Source organism: Lissotriton helveticus, chromosome 5_1 (genome assembly GCF_964261635.1).
Source record: "Lissotriton helveticus chromosome 5_1, aLisHel1.1, whole genome shotgun sequence".
Taxonomy (NCBI): Eukaryota; Metazoa; Chordata; class Amphibia; order Caudata; family Salamandridae; genus Lissotriton; species Lissotriton helveticus.
The window spans coordinates 1,727,806,034-1,727,826,658 of record NC_136065.1 but is presented as its reverse complement, the minus strand read 5'-3'; the positions used below and the strand labels follow the sequence as shown (position 1 = coordinate 1,727,826,658).

General features: G+C 43.5%; 1 protein-coding gene across 1 annotated transcript in view; it reads right to left on the bottom strand.

Moving 5' to 3' along the window:
• SCN4A (sodium voltage-gated channel alpha subunit 4) overlaps positions 1-20,625 on the bottom strand; it is a 1,457,305-nt gene that overhangs the window by 745,310 nt on the left and 691,370 nt on the right. Inside the window, exon 10 of the mRNA XM_078644999.1 lies at positions 154-366. Coding sequence (XP_078501125.1) covers positions 154-366 — 213 coding nt within the window. The remainder of the gene's footprint in view (positions 1-153; positions 367-20,625) is intronic.

Sequence of the window (20,625 nt, the reverse complement as noted above, 5' to 3'; positions counted from 1 at the left end):
GAAGCTAAACTTCTCTTTGAACTAGCCCACCAGTATGAGCCCCCAGGCTCTTCTTCTCATGCATCACATCCATGTTGGGATTTCCAGCTACAGCCCAGCCACACCCGCCTCCATGCCTTGGTTCTTGTTAGACACCCACACGCATAGACGTACCAGTTTCTGCTGCTCCCCCTGGTGCTGCTTGAGTTGCTCCAGCAGCTTCTGAAACTCTTCCTCCTTCTCTAAGGCCTCTTGAATGGTGGCTTCATTTTGCTCGGCATAAGCCATGGCCACCACGGCCAGGATCAGATTGATTAGGTAGAAGGATCCCAAAAATATTATGACAACAAAGAAGATCATGTAGGTCTTGCCAGCAGCGCGTAGAGTCTGTAGAGAGATAACTTGTTACCTTATGTTCACAGCGAGGGAACATATCCATAATAACAAAGACACTACTTGGTACCAACATTCTACTTGTATGAAAAGCTAATCTTTTATTTAGTTATTTATTTAAAATAATCGGAATAAATCTGAAAATCCTGCAAATATGAAACATAATAAAATCAATATCAGTAGAATAAAGTTCTCAAACTCAATACAAAATTCTATATGTTGTAGTTTGCAATCTATTTTTTAGACAATGTAAGCAGATAGTTTTCCACAGAAGGCTTCAATCCTTTACTTGCCCCGTCCCCTACACATATATTCTGTTTTCTCTAAGTGATGGCCTTGGGGGCTTGTAAATGGAAACTTGTGTCCTTTGAAACAATCTATAAGTAGTAGGACAGTACAAACATCCAGTAACACAGTTTATAAGCTTTTGTTATGTAGCATTATTTCATTGTACAGTACTTCAAGACTCGTAGGCAAGGGCATAATGCTTAGAATGTTCATAAATGTTAGTCTTGATCAATAATACAGCTTTATTCATTTGATCTGCTAGTGAGTGCTGAAAACACCTGTCGTGAAGCTCTCAGCTGCCTGGCCTGTGCTGGGGCAGCTCTCGGGTATGTTGCTGTTTTTAATGAGCCCTTCTGCTGCTGATGGCTGTCACAGGGAGGGGTCCTGCGCCGCAGTCAGCTGAGCCCCTAAGCCATCAATGAGAGCCTTCTCTCGGATCCTGCTAATGTGTTAGTTCTTGCACTGGCTGACTACAAAGAAGTGTTAAAGATGCTATTTAAAGGCGCGGATTCCCAGGGGACACTGCATTGTCATCTGACAGGGTGTTGAGGGAAGGCTGGCAGTGACTGGACATCCGTGCCTACAGCTCTGCTCCTACTCAAAATTACTCGCAGTTTTACTTGATGTTATTAAACCAAAGCTTTTCTTTTATTTCTGACAATTGGCTTGATTTCTTGCACTTGAAGCTTCGTAGAGGTACTTAAAATGTGTCTGGTGAAGCATCGACGAGAAGAGATAGCTGTAAACCAGTAGCAGTGTTTCTCCAGCAGCTGCACACGTGCACTGTTTATGATTTAATCAGATGGAGCAGAGAAGTTATGTACATGTAGCAATGATTCTTCAGCACATTTACTATATAGACTACCACGGACATTTGTTCTTCTCCCATCTATAGGGACTGTATTCACAAAATATGAACAATTTGCTTTTACTTTGCCGCGGCTATGTATTATTTGAAGACGATCCAGAAATAAAATACATTTTACACACAGATTGGACTTGGTTGAAAAGGTAAAGTGACAATTCAACACAATACCGAGAGCTTGCACAAATGGACTACCCATGAGATAAAACGAATTGACACTCTCGCTTGGAAAGAAGAAAGGGACAAGGGACTGAGAGGTGTCACATGCCAATAAAGCATGGCCTATTTGTTTAGTAGGGAGGCCTTAGTGCTGCTTTATCCTTTCATTTTCCACTTGCCATTATCAGGCATAAAGCCACAAAACAGATCTGGAAAGCATAATCGGAGTAAAACTGTGTAGCTGCTTTAGAAACGTTGGGGCAGATTTATGTTAACTGGCGCATCCCCAGGGATGCGCCAGTTAATGTGCGCCACAGTGCGCCACAGCTCCGCCACCCATGGTGCACCGCATTTACAATGCGGCGCACCATGGGGCAAAAATGGCACAGATGCGTGACGCATCTGTGCCGTAAAGGTGGTGCATTGCTGGAGTTGCGTCACAAGCGCGATGCAGCTCCAGCAAGGCTAGGGGGTGCCCCATCTTCACAATGCTGCGTCAAGACCTACCTTATAGATTTCAGGAGGCGTTCCTGCGCAGGAACGCCCCCCCCCTGCGCAGGAACGCCTCCTTATGGCGCAGGGATTTACAACGTGACGCATCTCCCATTGTTTGCGCCGCCATTGCGTCAAATAAAGTGACGCAATTGCGGCGCAAAGAGGCGCAAGGGCCTCATAAATCTGCCCCGTAGTAACTTAAATCTTCGTTATGCCCTCCTGCCACATGACATTTGACCTTATTGTGAGCTAGAAAAGTGCATTGTAATTAAACGTGCACCAAATTAATATAAACATTTTCCTCTTCTTTTGAAAATGTGGGCCTTATGTAGATACTATAAAATACCTATGTTACCTCCAGAATTAGCAAGGTGTACTGTATAATACCAGAGGAGATAGATAGCAAAGTGGGCCAGCAGAGACTCTGTCGAACAGAAACGAAAAGTGAGCATTCGTAGGAAATACCAAATCTTTTCTAACATTACCTGTTTCTCCATGAAAAAAACGGAGGAGATCGAGAACAAAATATGACAAACTGAATGCAAAAATCATGTAAAAGCAACATTCGGAAATTCCAAACAGGATTATGGAAGAGCAACACAACCACAATACGATGTTAATAATGCATAGCTACGCTCATCCACACACCACTGTACATGGTCATCAGTGTTTCAACATGATTGTATCCAAAACATGCTCTTCTTTAGATTGCTGACGTGTGGTGTGTAGGAAGGTAGGATCCTTCTGCATGGTTATCCCGATTTTTTTGCCTGGTGCTAAGCTGTTATTGACTAGTTTGACTGGGGTCCTGCTAATCAGGACCGCTTTCTCCCTAAATTGTTATGTTCCGTCCTTAGGTACAGCCCAGATTGAATACTGGGGTATTCTTATAAATTCCCAGTGTATGGTACTAAGGTACATAGGGCATAGGTGCCCCAGAGGTCCCCCATGGGCTGAAGCATCTATTATGCCACCCATGGGAGACCATTCAAAATGAAACTACAGGCCTGCCATTGCAGCCTGTGTAACCTGGTGCTAGCACCACATACTAAAGATATACGTTTCCTATATCTAGGGTCACTGCACTTAAAACCTATAAGTCACCCCTATAGCAGGCCTTTGCAATCCTGAAGGCAGGGTGCTTGGTTCTAAGTGAGAGAGTGCCCCTGCATGAGAAGGACACCCCTAGAGCCTACAGAGTCCATTCTCTCAGGTTGTCAGTGAAGCAGCCATATACCATATAGAGGGTCACCATGTAATTAACTGATGACCATCTCGAAACTGGATGCAACAAATTCTATCATGTTTGGTATCAAACATGCTGGAATCATAGCTCTACACCGTAAATGGTGTGAGAGGTATGAATCTAAGTACAGGAAGAGCCCTCCGTTAGGCTCTCCATGTCCCCGGTACCAGTCTTCCAGACCCGGTAAGCATAAAATGGTTGCTGTCAACCAGAGACATGATTCTGCAGGAGCAGGGGAAGGCAGAACTTTAGGCATCCTGTCACAGGGAGGTGTGACCACATCCCAGACAGGATTTAATGTATTGGGGCAGGGTGGGTGCCCTTGCCAGTGCCACTCAGTCTGCATGAGGGGCACATTTGGTGTCCATATGCATGGTCCAGTTCATACCAGTCCTGGGAACCATTGACTCCCGCTCTGGCGCAAAACTGGACAAAGGACATGGGAGTAACCTCCCCACAGTCCAGACCCTTCCCTGTGAGGATCACCTGAATCGTTCCAAACCATTCCCTAGGGTACTTAAGGGCTTACCTGGGTGTAGGTCCCTAGACTTATCGTGGAATAAGATTCAGATCAGACACCACTTCTACGTCTACCATCTGGGCACTCTGGACTTCGTTTGGGCTCAACTTTGCCTCCCTTCCAGTCTGTTGCATCGTCTGTGCCTGTGCACTATACAGGAACCTTCCAAGGCCTGAGGGCATCAAAGACACCTTAAGGAATATCCCTTGGAGTGAAGGAGTCACTCCCCTGCATTCGCAGGCACCGCAACTAAGTTGACCCGTCTGCTGATCCTGAGCCCCTCCGGACTCTGAAAGGTTCTGCAACACAGGTGGTGGTTTTCTCCCGAGGACTGCCCTGCTCTCTCACCAAGTTTGAGGCCAGTATCCCTCATGGTTGCTGCAATAACTAAACCCCTGTGCTTTGCGTCAAATTGGAGTTGCAAAGGCTTGTTGGTCCCCTTCCAAGAAGATCTTTGGGCTCCAAGTAGTCCCAACCTAGAGTATCTCCAGTGACCAGAATCTTGGGCCACACCACATCATGTGCATCGTGGCTTGGATCTTTTGGTGAGCTGCCTGAGGTCCTCTGGCAACTCCAGTGCCTCCGGCCTGTGGGTCCATTTGAGGGTCACCTTCACTTCTCTTGGAGTCCCCGCCCTGACTTCCCTACATCTGGTGAGTGCCCTAGACCTTGCTGGTCCCGACGTTGCTCCTTCTTCAGCTCCTGCATTGGCTGCATTTGCCAAGGCTTTTTAGTGCTCCCACCGGACACCGAACCCTCAGCCCTCAACATCCTTCTTGGGACAGCTTGTGCGTGGCTCCTGGTTTTCCTCGGCGTTGCCTGGTCCTCACAGCTGCAGAGTCAAGGTCATTATCAACTCTCCTGCAGCAGCTGACATCAGAGGGCATTTGTCTTCCAAGTCTCCTGGTCACTACTCAGTGACATAGACTCTGTCCCCTCTGCTTGCAGGTACCTCTCAACAAGAATCCACCTTCGGATTCCACTGGACACTTTCTCTTTCTTCAGCAGCGGCACTTTCTTGAAGTTCTACATTGGGTTCGACGGCGGTTTTCAACACCACTTCACACGTATGCACCTGGCTTCCCTGGTGTAGGTAATGTGGGTACTCGGGTATCCACGGGTGGGGTGGGTCTCCAACCTTCTGTCATCCACTGGGTTAATTCAGGGTCCAGTGGGAAGGGTCCTCAATCGTTGAAATTCCCAACCGCGACTTACACTTAGAATTGTACAGAGCATGTGGTCGTGTTTTCACACTGCACACGCTCTCCGTTGGGTTCCTAGTCACTCACCTTGGGTGGTTCCTTGGGTCACTTTCTAAGTATATGATCTGGTCCCCAATGGGGTCCACTGTATATTACGTGCTATTTACTGTGTTTCTTTGCAAATAATTGTGTGCATTGTGCATATCTCTGGGTAGGAGATATTTGTATGCGTTAGAGAGTATTATATAATAAATACATATTTTTATAAATACCATGAGTGGTTCTTTTTCACTTAATCTATACTATAAGATTGCATTCTGGTAAAAGCAAGCTGCTTTACACTCCTTCTGGACTAAGCCTGAAAGCTACGCTCCACAGCTACCACTTAGAAATCTTTTGAAGGCCTCTTTAATCACCAGAAGGAATGTCTGGACTGGTGCAGGGTGTCCACTTACATAAGTGTACATCATATACCAGGCCAGCTTCTCACATTATTGCTTTCACATTAGTCACATGTTGGCCACTGAATGTAAAAATGGGCATTTAAGGCATATTCCCAAACACAATGGCAACCATCCCAGACATACAGCCTCATTTACAAGGACATTTTGCCGCCGGTGGGTCACTTTTTTTAACGAACGAGTAGCACAGTGTGCCTGCCCATAGTTACAAGATCACGTAAAGTCACTCTGTGGGAAAGCACACAGATGCATTGTATTGTTGTAAATTTGACTCATCCCCATGCTTTTAAAATGATGCAGCTTGGCGCTTCAAAATGGCTTGCAACGCTGTATCATTTTTTGTGAATGGACCCATAGTGTGGCCCTCAATAGCATTACGTTGACTAGCCATCGCATAGTTACAACTATAGCTATTTCTGGGATGAAATATTGTGAGCATCTCTGAAAGAATAGGGGGCATCCTCAGCCAAGTGTAGCAAAATGTCACTCCATGGCATGAGGTTGAGAATACTTAGTAAACATGTGGGCATCTCTGGTAGGATGGAGACCATTCCAAGAAAACCGGTGGTCATCTATAGAAGTTTGTGGGCATCTTTGCATTTTGTGGTCATCGCTGATAAAAGAGGGCAACTGTTATCCACATGATATCTACAGTAGCTAATGCGTTTCCTATAGTAGAAATGTATCCCCCCGTAGCAATCTAGTGGGTTTACCAGAAGCTTATATGGTGATGGGATCTCATTAGATAAGCACCCATGTTTACAGAGAAAAGAAAGTCTGGTTGGCAAGGACAAAATGTATTGTCCCTTTGACTCTGCAAGATGGTGCAAGAGATATTTCCAGGAGATTCTGAGATTGACTGGATGGTGAATGTTGGACACGCGAAGATTAATAGGAAACAAAACGATCAGGCTTTTGAAATGTTTGCATTCTCTAGAGAGAGCTGCAGAAGCAGGCCTAGGACTTAAGGCTTTTACTGAAATAAAGGGATAATCAAGCATCACGTTAGAACTGACTATGGATTGGTAAATCAAACACAATATAAGAGACTCCTTGTTATTTGCATATTAATACAGGAGCAGCTCATAATTAATTCATTTAGGGGCCAGATGTACCAAATTGCATGTTTGCAATTTCCTGATAGTGAATTTTAGCAATTCACTATTAGGAAATCACAAACTGTGAGGTACAACACTGTGTTTGACACTGTCTCCGATTCACAGTTCCTTTTTAAATTAAGCAGTTTTTTATTTCTAAAATGCAGCCCGTTTTCCTTTAATGAAAATAGTACACATTTAAAAAAGAAAAATGAAAAGTTTCCTTTTTATTTTTTATGGTCCGAGGGACCACTTCCATTTCTTAAGAAATGTTGGCGCCCATATTCACAAAGGGAAAGGGGTCCCTTGGGAACTCCTTCCTATTTGCGAATGGGTTACCACCAACTTGAAGTTCTCTGCCAATAGCTCTAACTCTAACAAATGCGAGACCTACTGCTTTGCAAATGCTTGTTCTTTCTTCTGTTCATGTTGGTTCTCTGCACAAAGGGGGCCAATCAGGGCACTTTAAAGGGTAAGACCAGTCAACCACTGGTGTTGATATCTAGATGAGTAAAACTAAAATTACCATGCTTTCTACCCATGCTGTCCATTGGTAATGACCCACTGCTAGGTGCAAGCTTTCATACCAAATGCCATCATATTTTACCTTGTAGTGATCAGGAAAGGTGCGTTGCAAGGAAACAAGCACCACAAACTTAAAGGGGCAGCTCTATTCATTCCTTATGTCACTCTCTCCACAACTCCAAAATCCACTGGCGGGCCCATTATTCCACACTAAGCATCAAAGGGTTTCACCTGAAATATGCACCGGATGGCCAACATGTACATCAGCATCCATGCAACCTTTTGGCCAGTTCCTCAATTTAAAAGAAGAGTGTGCACATGTGTCCAAGGAGCACTGGTGACAATTTCCCTCCTTTCCTTGAACCTTTGTTTGGGTCTCCTCTCCTTGGAAGTGCTCCTGCAGGCTGTGCAGCCTCAGGCATGAAGATTCTATGTGAACTAGAGGAGTCCCGTTACAAATGTTAATTTTAGTTTGACCGATACTACTGCTGCACGAAGGCAGGCCTTCTTTGTATTTAAAATAGCGATAACGCGCTAAAGTCAATAAAAGACGGACCAGTAGGATTGTTAAAGATAAAATAGGAATTTGTTTTTGACAGAACGTCTTTTGACAGACGTTACTGAACAAGAGTTCGAATCCAGCTTTTACATGGGAGATAGTTCATGTAACATAAATGCTGAAGGCATCAACTTTTTAAAAGACAATACATTGTAGTTGCCTGTGGGAAAAAGTGGGGGCATATTATCAAGCCCCTTATCGCGCGTCATAGGCACTTTTCTGCCTATAACGCAGCGATATTTGCATCGCCCTACTATCAAGGCAGCGTTAAGTCAATTAACGTGGCTTAAAGCCACGTTAATTGACTTAACGTTGCCTTGGTAATAGGGCCCCTTTCACAATAAACTCATCGTGAAAGGGGGCGGGCAGTCGGTGTTGCGGTGGGCGTTCCACCGCAACACCCATTCACTTCGACGCTGCCACCTATTATCGAGAGAGGCGATTATAGGTGGCAGCACCGAATTTAAGAACAGGAAAGACCTGTTCTTAAGGTGGCGAAACGAGGAGAAATGCTTCATTTCTCCCCATTTTTGCTTTTTCCATGTGTGCTGCCTTGTGCAGCACACATGGAAAAAGCAAAATGCCAAAGTTTGTTTATGTACAGAAAGGTGTCCCTTCCTGTACATAAACAAACCTCTTTTTAAAAATGCCAATTTGTAATTTACATGTGTGCTGCATGAAGCAGCACACATGTAACTTACAAAATGGAATTTAAGCTTTGTTTATGTGCTGGAAGAAACACCTTCCTGTACATAAACAAACCTTCCCTGCCTGCGCTGGCGTTAAGTTGTAAAACTAATCGCCATCGCAGGGGGAAACGCTAGGCTGCACCATATCCTTGGTAATTTGGGGCAGCCTAGTGTTTCCGAAGTGGCGAAGAGAGGCGTTAAGCCAAGGCGGCTAACACCTCTCTTCACCACTTTGTTGGTAATATGCCCCGTGGTCTTTTACTGCAACACTTCTTATGTGCACTTCTACAACTGTACGGAACGTTTGCGGACAGGGAGATAATTCTTCTAAGTGGCAGGTATGGCAGTTTTACAATAACAACAGCTATCTTTTAATCAGAGCTCTTGTAACTGGGTTCTGAGTAGCAAGCTGCAAGTGCTCCAGAAGTAAAACAAGCATTGGCATAGCCACTCGGTCTCACCTTTGAGACCTTATAAGTGTTTATCAGACCTATTGGCAATGCCAGTGGCTTTACTCTACATTGTAGAACAGTGTGGCTGCTGTGCAACATGTTGAAAAGTTATAATAAAAAAGTGTTATAAGCATTTTTGTTACCTTCTATATAGCCAAGAACACAATATGTACAACTGAACAACCCTATTAAAAAAGCATTGGAAATTCAATAGGTTTTGCATTTGCTTGAGTTAGAGTTATTGGCGTTGTAAACCACAATGTTTGTACCTATGTGTTATGGAGCATATGTATGTGGTGTGTAGTGAAATTATCTAAGTTGGATTGGAATTGTTAGTTGTGGAACTGTGTGGCATGGAATCATGAAGTGGATTAGTCGATGTGTGTAGTGTAATTATGTAGCATGGTGTGTAGTGGAAATATGCGGATAGTAATTATATGGTATTGAGTGCAGTGTAATTATGTGGAGTAGGATTGTGTGTTATGTAGTGTATTTATGTGGAATGGTATTTTGTGTTGTGGAGTGATATGTAGGGGAGTTTACCTAATTATGTGTTATGATGTTGAATTTTGTGGCATGATGTGGAATGGAATTCTGTGGTGTAGATTGGATGTCTGTGGTGTGTTGTTGAGATAAATGATGTGATTTGGTGTTGAATTGTGTGGTGTGGATTGGAAATGTGTGGGGTTGAAGATAGCTGTAGGAAGGAGCTAAGCTAAGCTCCAGATCTGTGTGCTGGGGTGTTTTAAAAAAAAATTTCAAATAAGTATTTTTTTTTTCAACAAAGAAGCTTTGACAGCAGTAAGCACACAGATGTGTACTGATATGCGTCGTTCGCCACTGTCAAAGTTCCTGAAAAAGGAAGCATATCATCATACACTGGTAAGTGGTCTCTGTTTCTTGCTAATTTCAACAGTATTACAGAGGTCCAAGAAACCACTGAATCAGGTTGGCACCTTTATAACCAAAGCTTGATGGGGTATTAAAAAAAACGAAAATAACAAGCTTGAAGGCATAATCTAGTGGCAGTTATTCTAAAGAACTACTATTCACTGGAGTCATGCGTTAAACCCTGTGTTTGCAAATGCGCAGACCTATAACAGTACTGCGTTTGAACTGTTTTAAAGTTATTAAACCAGGTTCCGTCGTACATAGACATAGCTGTATCCCAGACAAGGGATCTGTACAGTAAATATAGTTGTACAAGAGGGCTTACTTTATTTTACATCGCTGATTGATTAATACCAGAAAGCACATGAAGTCGAGGGTCAGCATGGTGGGCACCCCTCCGAAGGGCAGGCCCTGTCGCACTGTGCTGTGGATGCGGGCGCTGTAGCAGTAGTCCTTGGTGGTGGCATTGCTGAAGCCGCTGCTTACACTGGAGGCCCCCGCTCCACCCAGGGTAACCAGCAGGACGAGCATTGTTCTCAGTTCATTTTACCTGGCAGCAGAGACAAGAAAGATGCAGGAAAAGCCAACCCCTCTAGGATATGAGGCAGGAACCTGGCAAGAGCTTCCTCGTATTCAGGAGCAATAAACTGGGCTCTGGCCGAAAACATTTGTCCTGGACTGGACTTACAGAAGAAACAAAGGAGTGAAGCTGACCTTGAGATGGCTGCCTTTGCAGGGATTTACTTGTCAGAAAGAAGCTTTGTACTATTGCCATTTTGCCAAGACGTGAATACGAGTACTAAATCCGGTGAAACCCGAAAAACATGGCTGATTCCCGGTGGAGATGCACCAACAGCTATGGAGGAGATTGGCTCCAGCGCACCGCTATGGAGATCTCTAACTCGGGGATCCCTCCAGACCCAAGACAACCACCCTTGAGTGCAACACCACCTTAACACCGGGCTGAACGATGGCAAGAGTTTCCTGCTCTGTAAATATGTAATATATAATTGTGTAAGCCTAATCGCTGTTAAAATGTAATCCTGAGTGAATTTGCTATTTGTATGTATATATATATATATATATATATATTCACTGAAAAAACCATAGGTTTCAGGCCTTATATAGTTAGGAATTAGCTTTTAAAAACCTTTGAAATTCACTCAAAAACTATAAGTTTTAGGGGTGTTATAGTTAGCTGGACATTTCACTCATACAAAACCATTGAAATTGCTCCTATATAGTTAGTTGTACTAACTATATTTCGCGCTGCCGCAATCCACTGCTGATGATGTCATATATTAGATCATTCATGACATGGTCAGTGACATCACTGATGTCATCTCAAATGACATCACTGATGACATCATCCAGTGAATGTGGTTTGCTTCGTTATTTAAATATGCATTATATAGAATGAGTGGATATATATAAATAAATATTTGGATGGAGGATTTAGTAGCAGTGTAATTGACTGTTTACTTGACCAATTTATAATGTCTCACTAAATATAGTGGATAGTGACTAAACTGTGTGAATATCTGTATCACTTTGTCAGTTGTTGTGTAAACTGATTCTACAGTTGGTTACTAGCTATGTGAAAGTCTATATTAGTTATTGATTAGTTAAATGAGTATTTGTATGGGAGTGTGAAAGTGTGTGTGGTTCGGTGGGTGGTGTGTGACTGTCCAAAGTTGTGTGAATAGTTGATTCAGTAGATATATGAAGTTAAAACTACATGTTCTAACAGTTTGGGTGAGTGAATCTCTTTATGGGTGTGGTAATGAGCAAATATATTTCTCAATGGTACATGTCGAACAAACTAGAAAAATAAAAGGCAGTGTATGTGTCAGTTGTTGTATATAAATAAGTATACATAAGACTCAATGATTGTGTGAGTGACTGTATTGATAACTGTATACTTGTAATAATGATTTTATAATTCACTCAGTATGACTTACTATCTAAATGAATAGATGAAGTGGTGTTTGTATAAGTGTTTTGCTAAGTAAATATGTAAGTATGATCCATTGTTTGCATAAGTGAGTAGGATGACTTCATATGTGAATAGGATGTGTGCTGTTGTTTAATGTCGATATATGTGTATAAGTATTTTTGATAGTGTTCTATTGTTCATTGACAGCATGTATGAGTGAATCTACAGGTAAGTGATTAGATGTGTGTATACATCTCTGAATCACTGAGTGGATTTTTAGATACTTGTATTGCTGTGACAATGGATTCAAATATGATATTCTGTATTTTACAAAGAGTGATGAAAAATTTTAATAGTGTATGAAAAGGTGTATGTGATTGTCACATGGATGATGTCATCAGTGATGTCGTCAGTGATGTCATTTGAGATGTAATCAGTGATGTCACTGACAATGTCATGAATGATCTAATATGTGACATCATCAGCAGTGGATTGCGGGTGCGCGAAATATAGTTAGTACAACTAACTATATAGGAGCAATTTCAATGGTTTGGTATGAGTGAAATGTCCAGCTAACTATAACACCCCTAAAACTTATAGTTTTTTGAGTGAATTTCAAAGGTTTTTTTAAAAGCTAATTCCTAACTATATAAGGCCTGAAACCTATGGTTTTTTCAGTGAATTTGCAAGGTTTTTTAAATGCTAATTCCTAACTATATAAGGCCTGAAACCTATGTTTTTTTCAGTGAATTTGCAAGGTTTTTTAAATGCTAATTCCTAACTATATAAGGCCTGAAACCTATGGTTTTTTACTGAATTTCGAAGGTTTTTTAAATGACAATATTTAAATGTATTAATTGTTATTTTTTTATACCGATTTACTACATTTTTGCAGGCAGGTGTTCAGAGGGCACGCCCCCTTTTTACAACATTCTGCAGCGCAACCCCTGGCGCGTTTGCAGAGGAGGAACAAATTCCCCTTGCATACTGGGGGTCCCTGGGGGGCAACTAGCCCACCAGGAGCCTCCAGTATAAGCCAGGGAGCTGCATTACAGAGAGGTGTAATGAGGCTACTGTGGAAAAGTAAATTTTGCCATGTTGTATGTGCCTACGTGTTCCCCATCCTATCCTATATGTGTATGATCGATATGCATGTATTCCCTCATGATCGATTAAAGACGCAATTATAGTTGTGTCCAACTCTAGTATGCCAGTTTCCAGTTCTCGTGAAAACAACGAGTATTAGGCCACGTTTACAGTGTGCACGTTAATTCACCGCATTGTCCCCGTTTCTAGGCCTCAAAAGGGCCCGGACACCAGATTCAAGCTCCAGTTTCCTGAACCCACTCCGAGGAGCGATACAGCCCCCACCTGCATCCCTGACCCTTCACTTATTTCCTTTCGCGCAGGGCGGTGCCTGGCCTGGCTCTGCCTGCCTGTCTGCCAAGAGTATGTTATGCTTCTAGTTATCAGTCCAGCCCTCCTTCTTTGCATTCCTAAGCTACTGAACCGCATCAACAGTTTCAGCCATGGTCTAGTCTTTCTGTCTCCATGTAAGAGAAATACTGTATTAATATTCATAGAATATTCCTAGCACACGCAATACATGTAGAATAATGCATGCACCAGTCTTAGTGTCAAGTAGCCTTTGTCCTGTTAACTTTTGGATTCTATCTACATGTACTCCAAACACCAGATACCAGATATGCCATAGGTACATGTCGTCCTGACACCGCAGACTTTTGTCTCCTCTTCTAGTGTAGAAGTCATAGCCCCCAGTTCTCCCTAGTAACACGTCATTGCCCGTTTTGCGCGCACCACTAGGTTAAAGGTCCCAGCTGCTCTCAGGTAGCCCCCTCCATGTTTCCGCCCATTCATGACACTTCTATGACGTTTCACATCACATGTCTCAGTGCACGCCCTGTGCACGCCTTCTTTTTCAACCCATGCCTTCTTATCTTACGTTTGTCATAAGTTATGCCTACTGTATGTAATGTAATGTAATGTATTACTATATATATGCTGCACTGTCGATGAAGCATTGCAGCTGCCTTCCTTTTCATTTTATTTCAGGCTGTCCCGTTCCAGTCCCTTCCCTTTTGCCTGAATAAATCCTTCTGACTCGGACACATCGGATCCTGCCTCTTATTTATTGAGCTATCTGTTATTGTTAATGTAATTCAAAAATAGTCCCGGTATTATTTATTTATATACCACATAATGGCGCCCGAATAGGGACGAGCCCCTTCCTCACGCGCTGGCGATGCCACGCAGGCCCCCTGACCCTCTACAGCCATGACGGAACTCTACTGCGCACCGGCAGATATTTCTGCTTCAAGTCTCCCTCAGGCCCACGGAGGAGACGGAAACTGCTGTCCGACATCCAGACGAAGCGGTGTGGAATGCGGTTCGTCCCGACCAGAGCCCAAGCCGAGAGAGCAAGGTCCGAAGTATCCGGAGGCCCACCTGTAACCGAAGTTTCCGAAGTTCGTAGTCCGACGTCGTAGCAGTCCAGTCCAGTCCGAGGCCTTCCAGTTTCTGCTTTCCCGGTGAGTACCGTCGCAGGGGAAGTATCTAGACAGGACCATTAGTTGGTCCTGGTCCGATGGGTTTGGGTACGCAGATCCAGTACGAAGTATTCACCTAGGTGGATACGGGTCCTGACGTGTCTCTTTATGGGACCGGTATGTTCTGTACTGTTTTAGCAGTGCATCCAGTAATTCTAGAAAGTTTAGTTCTCGAGAAATTCATGTGTTCTGTTTTCAGTGTATCAGGTAATATTCTGTTCGAACTGTTACCAATGTATTTTTATGTCGTGGTATGAGTGCTTTGTTCGCTGTTTTATTACTGTGATTATTGTGTATTGTGTTTCAAGTATATTCCGGAAATGCCTTTATTCTCGAAATTACGCCAGTTAAAGACCAGAAAAGGGTTGCTCGAAGAAGCAGTTCCTGTCCCTCCTAGGGACAGTCCAGGACATTTTATGTATCACAAGCATGGCTTAGATGCCATAATATATCTAGACTTATGGGCGGACTATACCAAGGAATTAGAAGAGAAATATAGATGGCCCGTATCAGGTACATGGGATGCCGAGTGCATCATGCGAGTAGAAGAAGCATTATGGAAAAAGAAAGCCAGACAGTCCCAGAAAGATGCCATCGAGTTATGGCGTAAAGAATCTCATAAAAGAACCGAAAAAGAATTCAGAAAAACAGAATTAAGTAGGGAATGCTCAGAAAAAGCCCAAGAAAGGGAATTAATCGAAGAAGGTGAACGAGTTAGAGCAGAACAGTTGGACAGACAGAGAAATGCCCTTATTAAGGGCATGTATCCTCTTCTTGCCGAGGGCTTGCCAAAAGCAACCCCGGAAGCACCCTGTAATTTCCCGCCACCATTGGTCCCGATTAAGCTACATCACAAACCGACCGCAGCTGATATTTTTCTCTCATCCTATTTGGACGATACAGTCCCAGAATATACAAATCCTATTCCGCCTGCTCCCGTAAATAATGTAATTCCTGCTCCTCCAGCCGTTGGTCCCGTGGGTCCGGTTAATGTTACAGCACCCCCGGCCCAGCCCACAGTACATGTACCCGCTTCGTCAGTCACTCTACCAGCACGTACAGTATACACGGACGATTCTAGTTTAGGAGCCGCGGGGGGAGGTTCTCTTCGTACCCCGCCTCAAACCAGACGGCTGACGCTACATGAACTAGCGTTACAGCGTACGCCAAAAATGACTACATACGCAGATATCAAGCGAGCACTTACTGAATGCCGTTATGATCCAGTTCCAGGCGAAGGTCATATGGTCATATATTCATTACGTTTAAGACGGGTTGTCGACTATTTGGACACCCTGCCCGATATGGGAGAACATCTAGACAGAATATATCGTTTTATCCGTACAGGAGTAAATCCAGAAAGTATTCACGAAGCCATGGTTCAAAGAAAAGTCGAGACTCAGCTCATGCTTTTAAAGTTTTTGATTAACTGTTTAATAAGAGAGCACGATACTCCAGAAAAAGATCCGGAAGAAATGAAAGTCCTGACTAGGTGGAGTGACAATATAGCCAAGGGAAAACACAAGACACAAAATTGTATAGAGAGTATGTACAAGAAAATTCGTAGGGAAATCATAAAGTTGCACGAGAAACAAGAAGCAAGACAAGCAACCGAGAAAGAGAATGACTCTTCTACTGAAGAGGTAGACGACGAGAATCCCTCCAGAATAGCGTATGTAGGTAGAACTAGACTTTCCGACCGACATTCACGCCCAGATTACAAGAAAGCTTTTCCTCCTCCAGCACCATAACAGTGTTCTCTTGAGCAAGTATTCCAAGCTACCGATCACATTCTGAAATCACGAATAGGGTATAGCGAGCTAAGTACCATGCATGAACAAGAACTAGCCCGATCAGCAGTCCGGTGGACTACTGATTCTACCACTTTTCCAGACGAAATAGTGGCCCAAATGTTTCTGAAACTGCCCCAAGCCGAGCAACGTCTGGTGGGTATGTATATGATCCAGCACCTCATTACGCTGTATGAGGAACAACATTCTGATCCAGGTCCTCTACATGATATATTGAACGAGTTACTCCAATACAGATGGAAAGGTCTAGGTACCGATTTAATTAGTGTTATTCTAGAACAGCGCCACAAATACCGAACGTTTCTGAATCCACATTTTGTTCATGTCTCACCCCCAGAAAGTAAACCATTGTACATAGACAGACAGAATCCGTTACGAGAAGTACATCCAGTCAAGAAAGAGGGTGGTGGTCTAGAACGAGTATTTGTTTACACCCCTATCACAAAGATGGAACTCTTAGAGATGAAAAAGTTAATTCCCTGTCATGACAAAGACCCAGCAGGGTTCCACCGTGAATTAAAAGACATGCTCCGTATGGGAGAATACACGTATCCTGATATCATTAAAATGCTAAAGGTCCTGTTGCCAGCAGGCATATATGAAAAACTCAAAGAAAAAGAATGGGAGGTGGGAGAGAAAAAGATAGATTGGACAGCATTAGAAGCTGAAGATAATTCACGAGTACCAGGTACCGGTCTTGGGGATAAAGCTAAAGAATTGCCGGAGTTATTAATACAAGTCTTGCCAAGATTATTAGCCACGAAAAAGGAAGATTGGGATGCCATCTCAGCCTGTAAACAGAAACAAGACGAAGACACTAGTGATTTCTATTCTAGATTTGAGAAATGTTTTATTATTAATAGTGGTCTGAAAACAAGTAGTGAGTCATACCCTCATCTTTTTGTTACCAAACTAGTCGAGAATTCAAGTCCACAAGTTAAAAATCGAGTCCTGAAAGTCGAAAGTACCTGGCAAGCTAATTCTCCGTCACAGATGCTCCAGATGCTCCAGTACCACCAGAACAGAATCAGGGAAGAGCAGGAACACGAAAGGAGACGTATGAAAGACACGAAAATGAAAGTATTAGTTGCACAATCTGTTCCACAAGACAGTCAGAAGAGGGGTCCGAATCAAGCCAGTCATCCTGCAGTTCCCGTTAAAGGGACATGCAATTACTGTAAACAGCCAGGTCATTTTATAAACGAATGTGCAGTTCTGAAACACAACATAGCTACTGGTAAGACCAAAGAGAGACCACGTCCGCCTAGACAAGAACAAGTTTCACAGACTTCCCAGCCACCACAGAATGCACAACAGACAGTTACAGCACCGCAGCCTATCGCTGCAACACAGCATGTTACACAGCAGATGTACCAGTATGCACAGTCCGAGTACCCAGACTATCAGCCATATTCATGAAACAGCCTAGAGAGGGAGGTAGGCTTGCCTCTCATCGAGATACCTGTAGATCAAGAGGGTCCCTATGTACATAGTCAAGTATTAGGGAAAGACAGAAAGTTTCTGATTGATACAGGGGCAAGTAGGACTACCATCAGTCATGACGAGGTTCCAGGGGCTCCGCTCTCAGGCTCTAGAAATGTTTCCCTTGGATTTTCAGGAAAGCCTATTGTTAATGAAATATCGAAACCAGTTACTCTAGAAGTTGGTCCATTGTCCCGAACTACAGATTTGTTACTCACGAAGTCTTGTCCAGAAAATTTGTTAGGCATTAAAACACTAAAAGAATTAGGAGCAGTTATATGCTGCTCCCCAGAAGGGGTCCGTCTGTTCTTGCGTGATTTTAAAGGTCATTATGTATTACGTGATTTTGATCCAAGATTATTGAATGTACCACAGCATTTATGGGCGCAAGGTCCAACTGATGTAGGTTGTATGCATATCACACCCCATCGTGTGACTCTGAAGCAAGGTGTTGTTTTACCACAAATCAGACAGTACAGATTGCCACCTGAGGCTGTAACAGCCTTATCCAAAATTATTGACGAGCTTATTGTTCAGGGAGTGGTTGTAGAAACTGACTCCAATGTATGTAATTCTCCTATCATTCCAGCCCTGAAACGTACTGATCCAAATGCACCTCCAGTTTATCGATTAGTGATTGACCTTCGAGAACTTAATAAATGTATTATACCACAGTACCCAGTAGTCCCAGATATTTCTTCCCTCTTGACAGCCATTGATTCTGAAGCTACATTCTTTACAGTTATCGATCTCAAGAACGCATTTTTCAGTGTCCCCATTCATCCAGACAGCCAGTTCCTTTTCGGATTCTGTTTAAATGGAAGAAGCTATAAATTCACACGAGCACCTCAAGGTTTTACAGAAAGTCCTAGCATTTACAGTCAAGCACTTAAGAGACAACTAGACAATATTCACATGCCAACTGACACTGCCCTGCTCCAGTATGTCGATGATCTACTGATCACAGCCCGTTCTGAGCGTGACTGCGAACGTGCATCACTTACAGTTCTGTATTTTCTGGCCGAGATGGGGCACAAGGTGTCCCCTTCCAAATTACAATTCTGTGTCCAGCAAGTGGTCTACTTAGGACACTTACTGTCCAAGAGGGGTAGGCAGTTGACACCTGACCGCATCCAGTTAATAGCACGTCTTCCACAGCCCAAGACACAGAAGGAGGTGCGAGCTTTTATCGGCCTCACTTCTTACTGCAGACAATGGATTCCTCAGTATGCATTTCTAGCCAAGCAACTGATACAGTTAACGACACAGGAGGCAGCCGTATTGACTGTCCTCCCTTGGACCCAGGAACATACACTTGTTTTTAATGAGTTAAAGAAAGCTTTATGTAATGCACCTGTTCTAGCAACACCGAACTACAGTAAGCCTTTTACACTTTTTGTTACAGAACGTGATGGTACTGCATTATCTGTTCTCACACAAGATCAAGCAGGACAATACAAGCCCTGTGCTTATTTTTCTAGCACATTAGATCCAGTGGCCCAGGCTCTGCCTGCGTGCCTCAAGTCAGTTGCAGCCACAGCTCTAGCTATCAGACAAAGTGATTCCATAGTGTTAGGACACTCCCTGCCAGTACAAGTTCCACACTCTGTGGAAGTTCTTTTAAACCGAACACAGACTCAGCACTTGACAATTGCACGTTTAACAGGTTATGAACTGACATTGTTTCAGCCACACATAGAAATCAGACGCTGCAACATTTTAAATCCAGCTACACTATTACCCTCTGTTACTTCAGATCCTGCCACACATGATTGTGTGGAAGTTGTTAACACCATGACAAAGCCAAGACAAGACTTGACAGACATTGCATTAGCTGATCCCGACCTGACACTTTATGTGGATGGTTCATGTATGAGAACAAGTACAGGAGAACTAGTAGCCGCGTATGCAGTGACTACTGAAACCGAAGTTATAGAAACACATCGTATTGACACCCTGTCTGCTCAAGCAGCAGAGCTTGTCGCTCTGACCCAAGCCTGCATACGTGCCAAGAACCTGAAAGTAAATATATACACAGATTCACGTTATGCATTCGGAGTCGTACACGACTTTGGAGTGCTCTGGCAGGAAAGAGGTTTCATGACTTCTCATGGAACCAAGATCCAGCATGGTCTCCTCATTCAAGCTCTGTTAGATGCAATACATTTACCGACAGCTATCGCCATCATGAAGTGCAAGGCACATACGAAAGTCACTGATATCATTTCTCAAGGTAACGATCTAGCGGATCGAACAGCCAAGCTTACAGCTCAGACTCCAGACATTCCAGTTAACACGACACTGACACACATTCCAGAACAGACTACTTGTATGACAGTTAAGGACCCTACACAAGATGTCATAGACATACAGTTACATGCTACTCCCGATGAAATCAAGAAATGGTCTGAACAAGGAGGGGTCCAGACAGATCAAGGATGGGTGACGAAGGGAAAAGCCACATGGTTTCTCCCCGACTCTATGGTTCAAGTCATTATTAACACCGCACATAGTTCAGCACATCTAGGAGAAAAAGCCATGTTAGACAGTATCCAGAACCTTTGGTTCAACAAGCATTTACGAGCAGCCGCCAAACAGAAAGTACGTACCTGTATGATATGTTGTCAGTTCAATCCAGGTAAAAGTGTCCCGGTGGAACAAGGTGGATTCCATCCTCCTGACCACCCTTTTGAAGTCCTCCAAATGGATTACATTCAGATGGAGCGATGTCGAGGTTTCAAGTATGTCCTCGTAGTTGTATGCGCTTTGTCCAGGTGGACAGAAGCATATCCAGTTCCAGATTACACAGCTGCGACCACTGCCAGGCAGTTGGTTCATGAGTATTTTCCCCGCTATGGATTACCTAGGGTCGTGTATTCAGATAACGGCCAGCCATTCTCATCCGAGCTCATGAAACAAGTTTCCCTTCTGTTAGGGTACCAGTGGAAGTTCCATTGTGTACGCCATCCTGAAGCAGCCGGTCTCGTAGAGAGACATAACCAGACTTT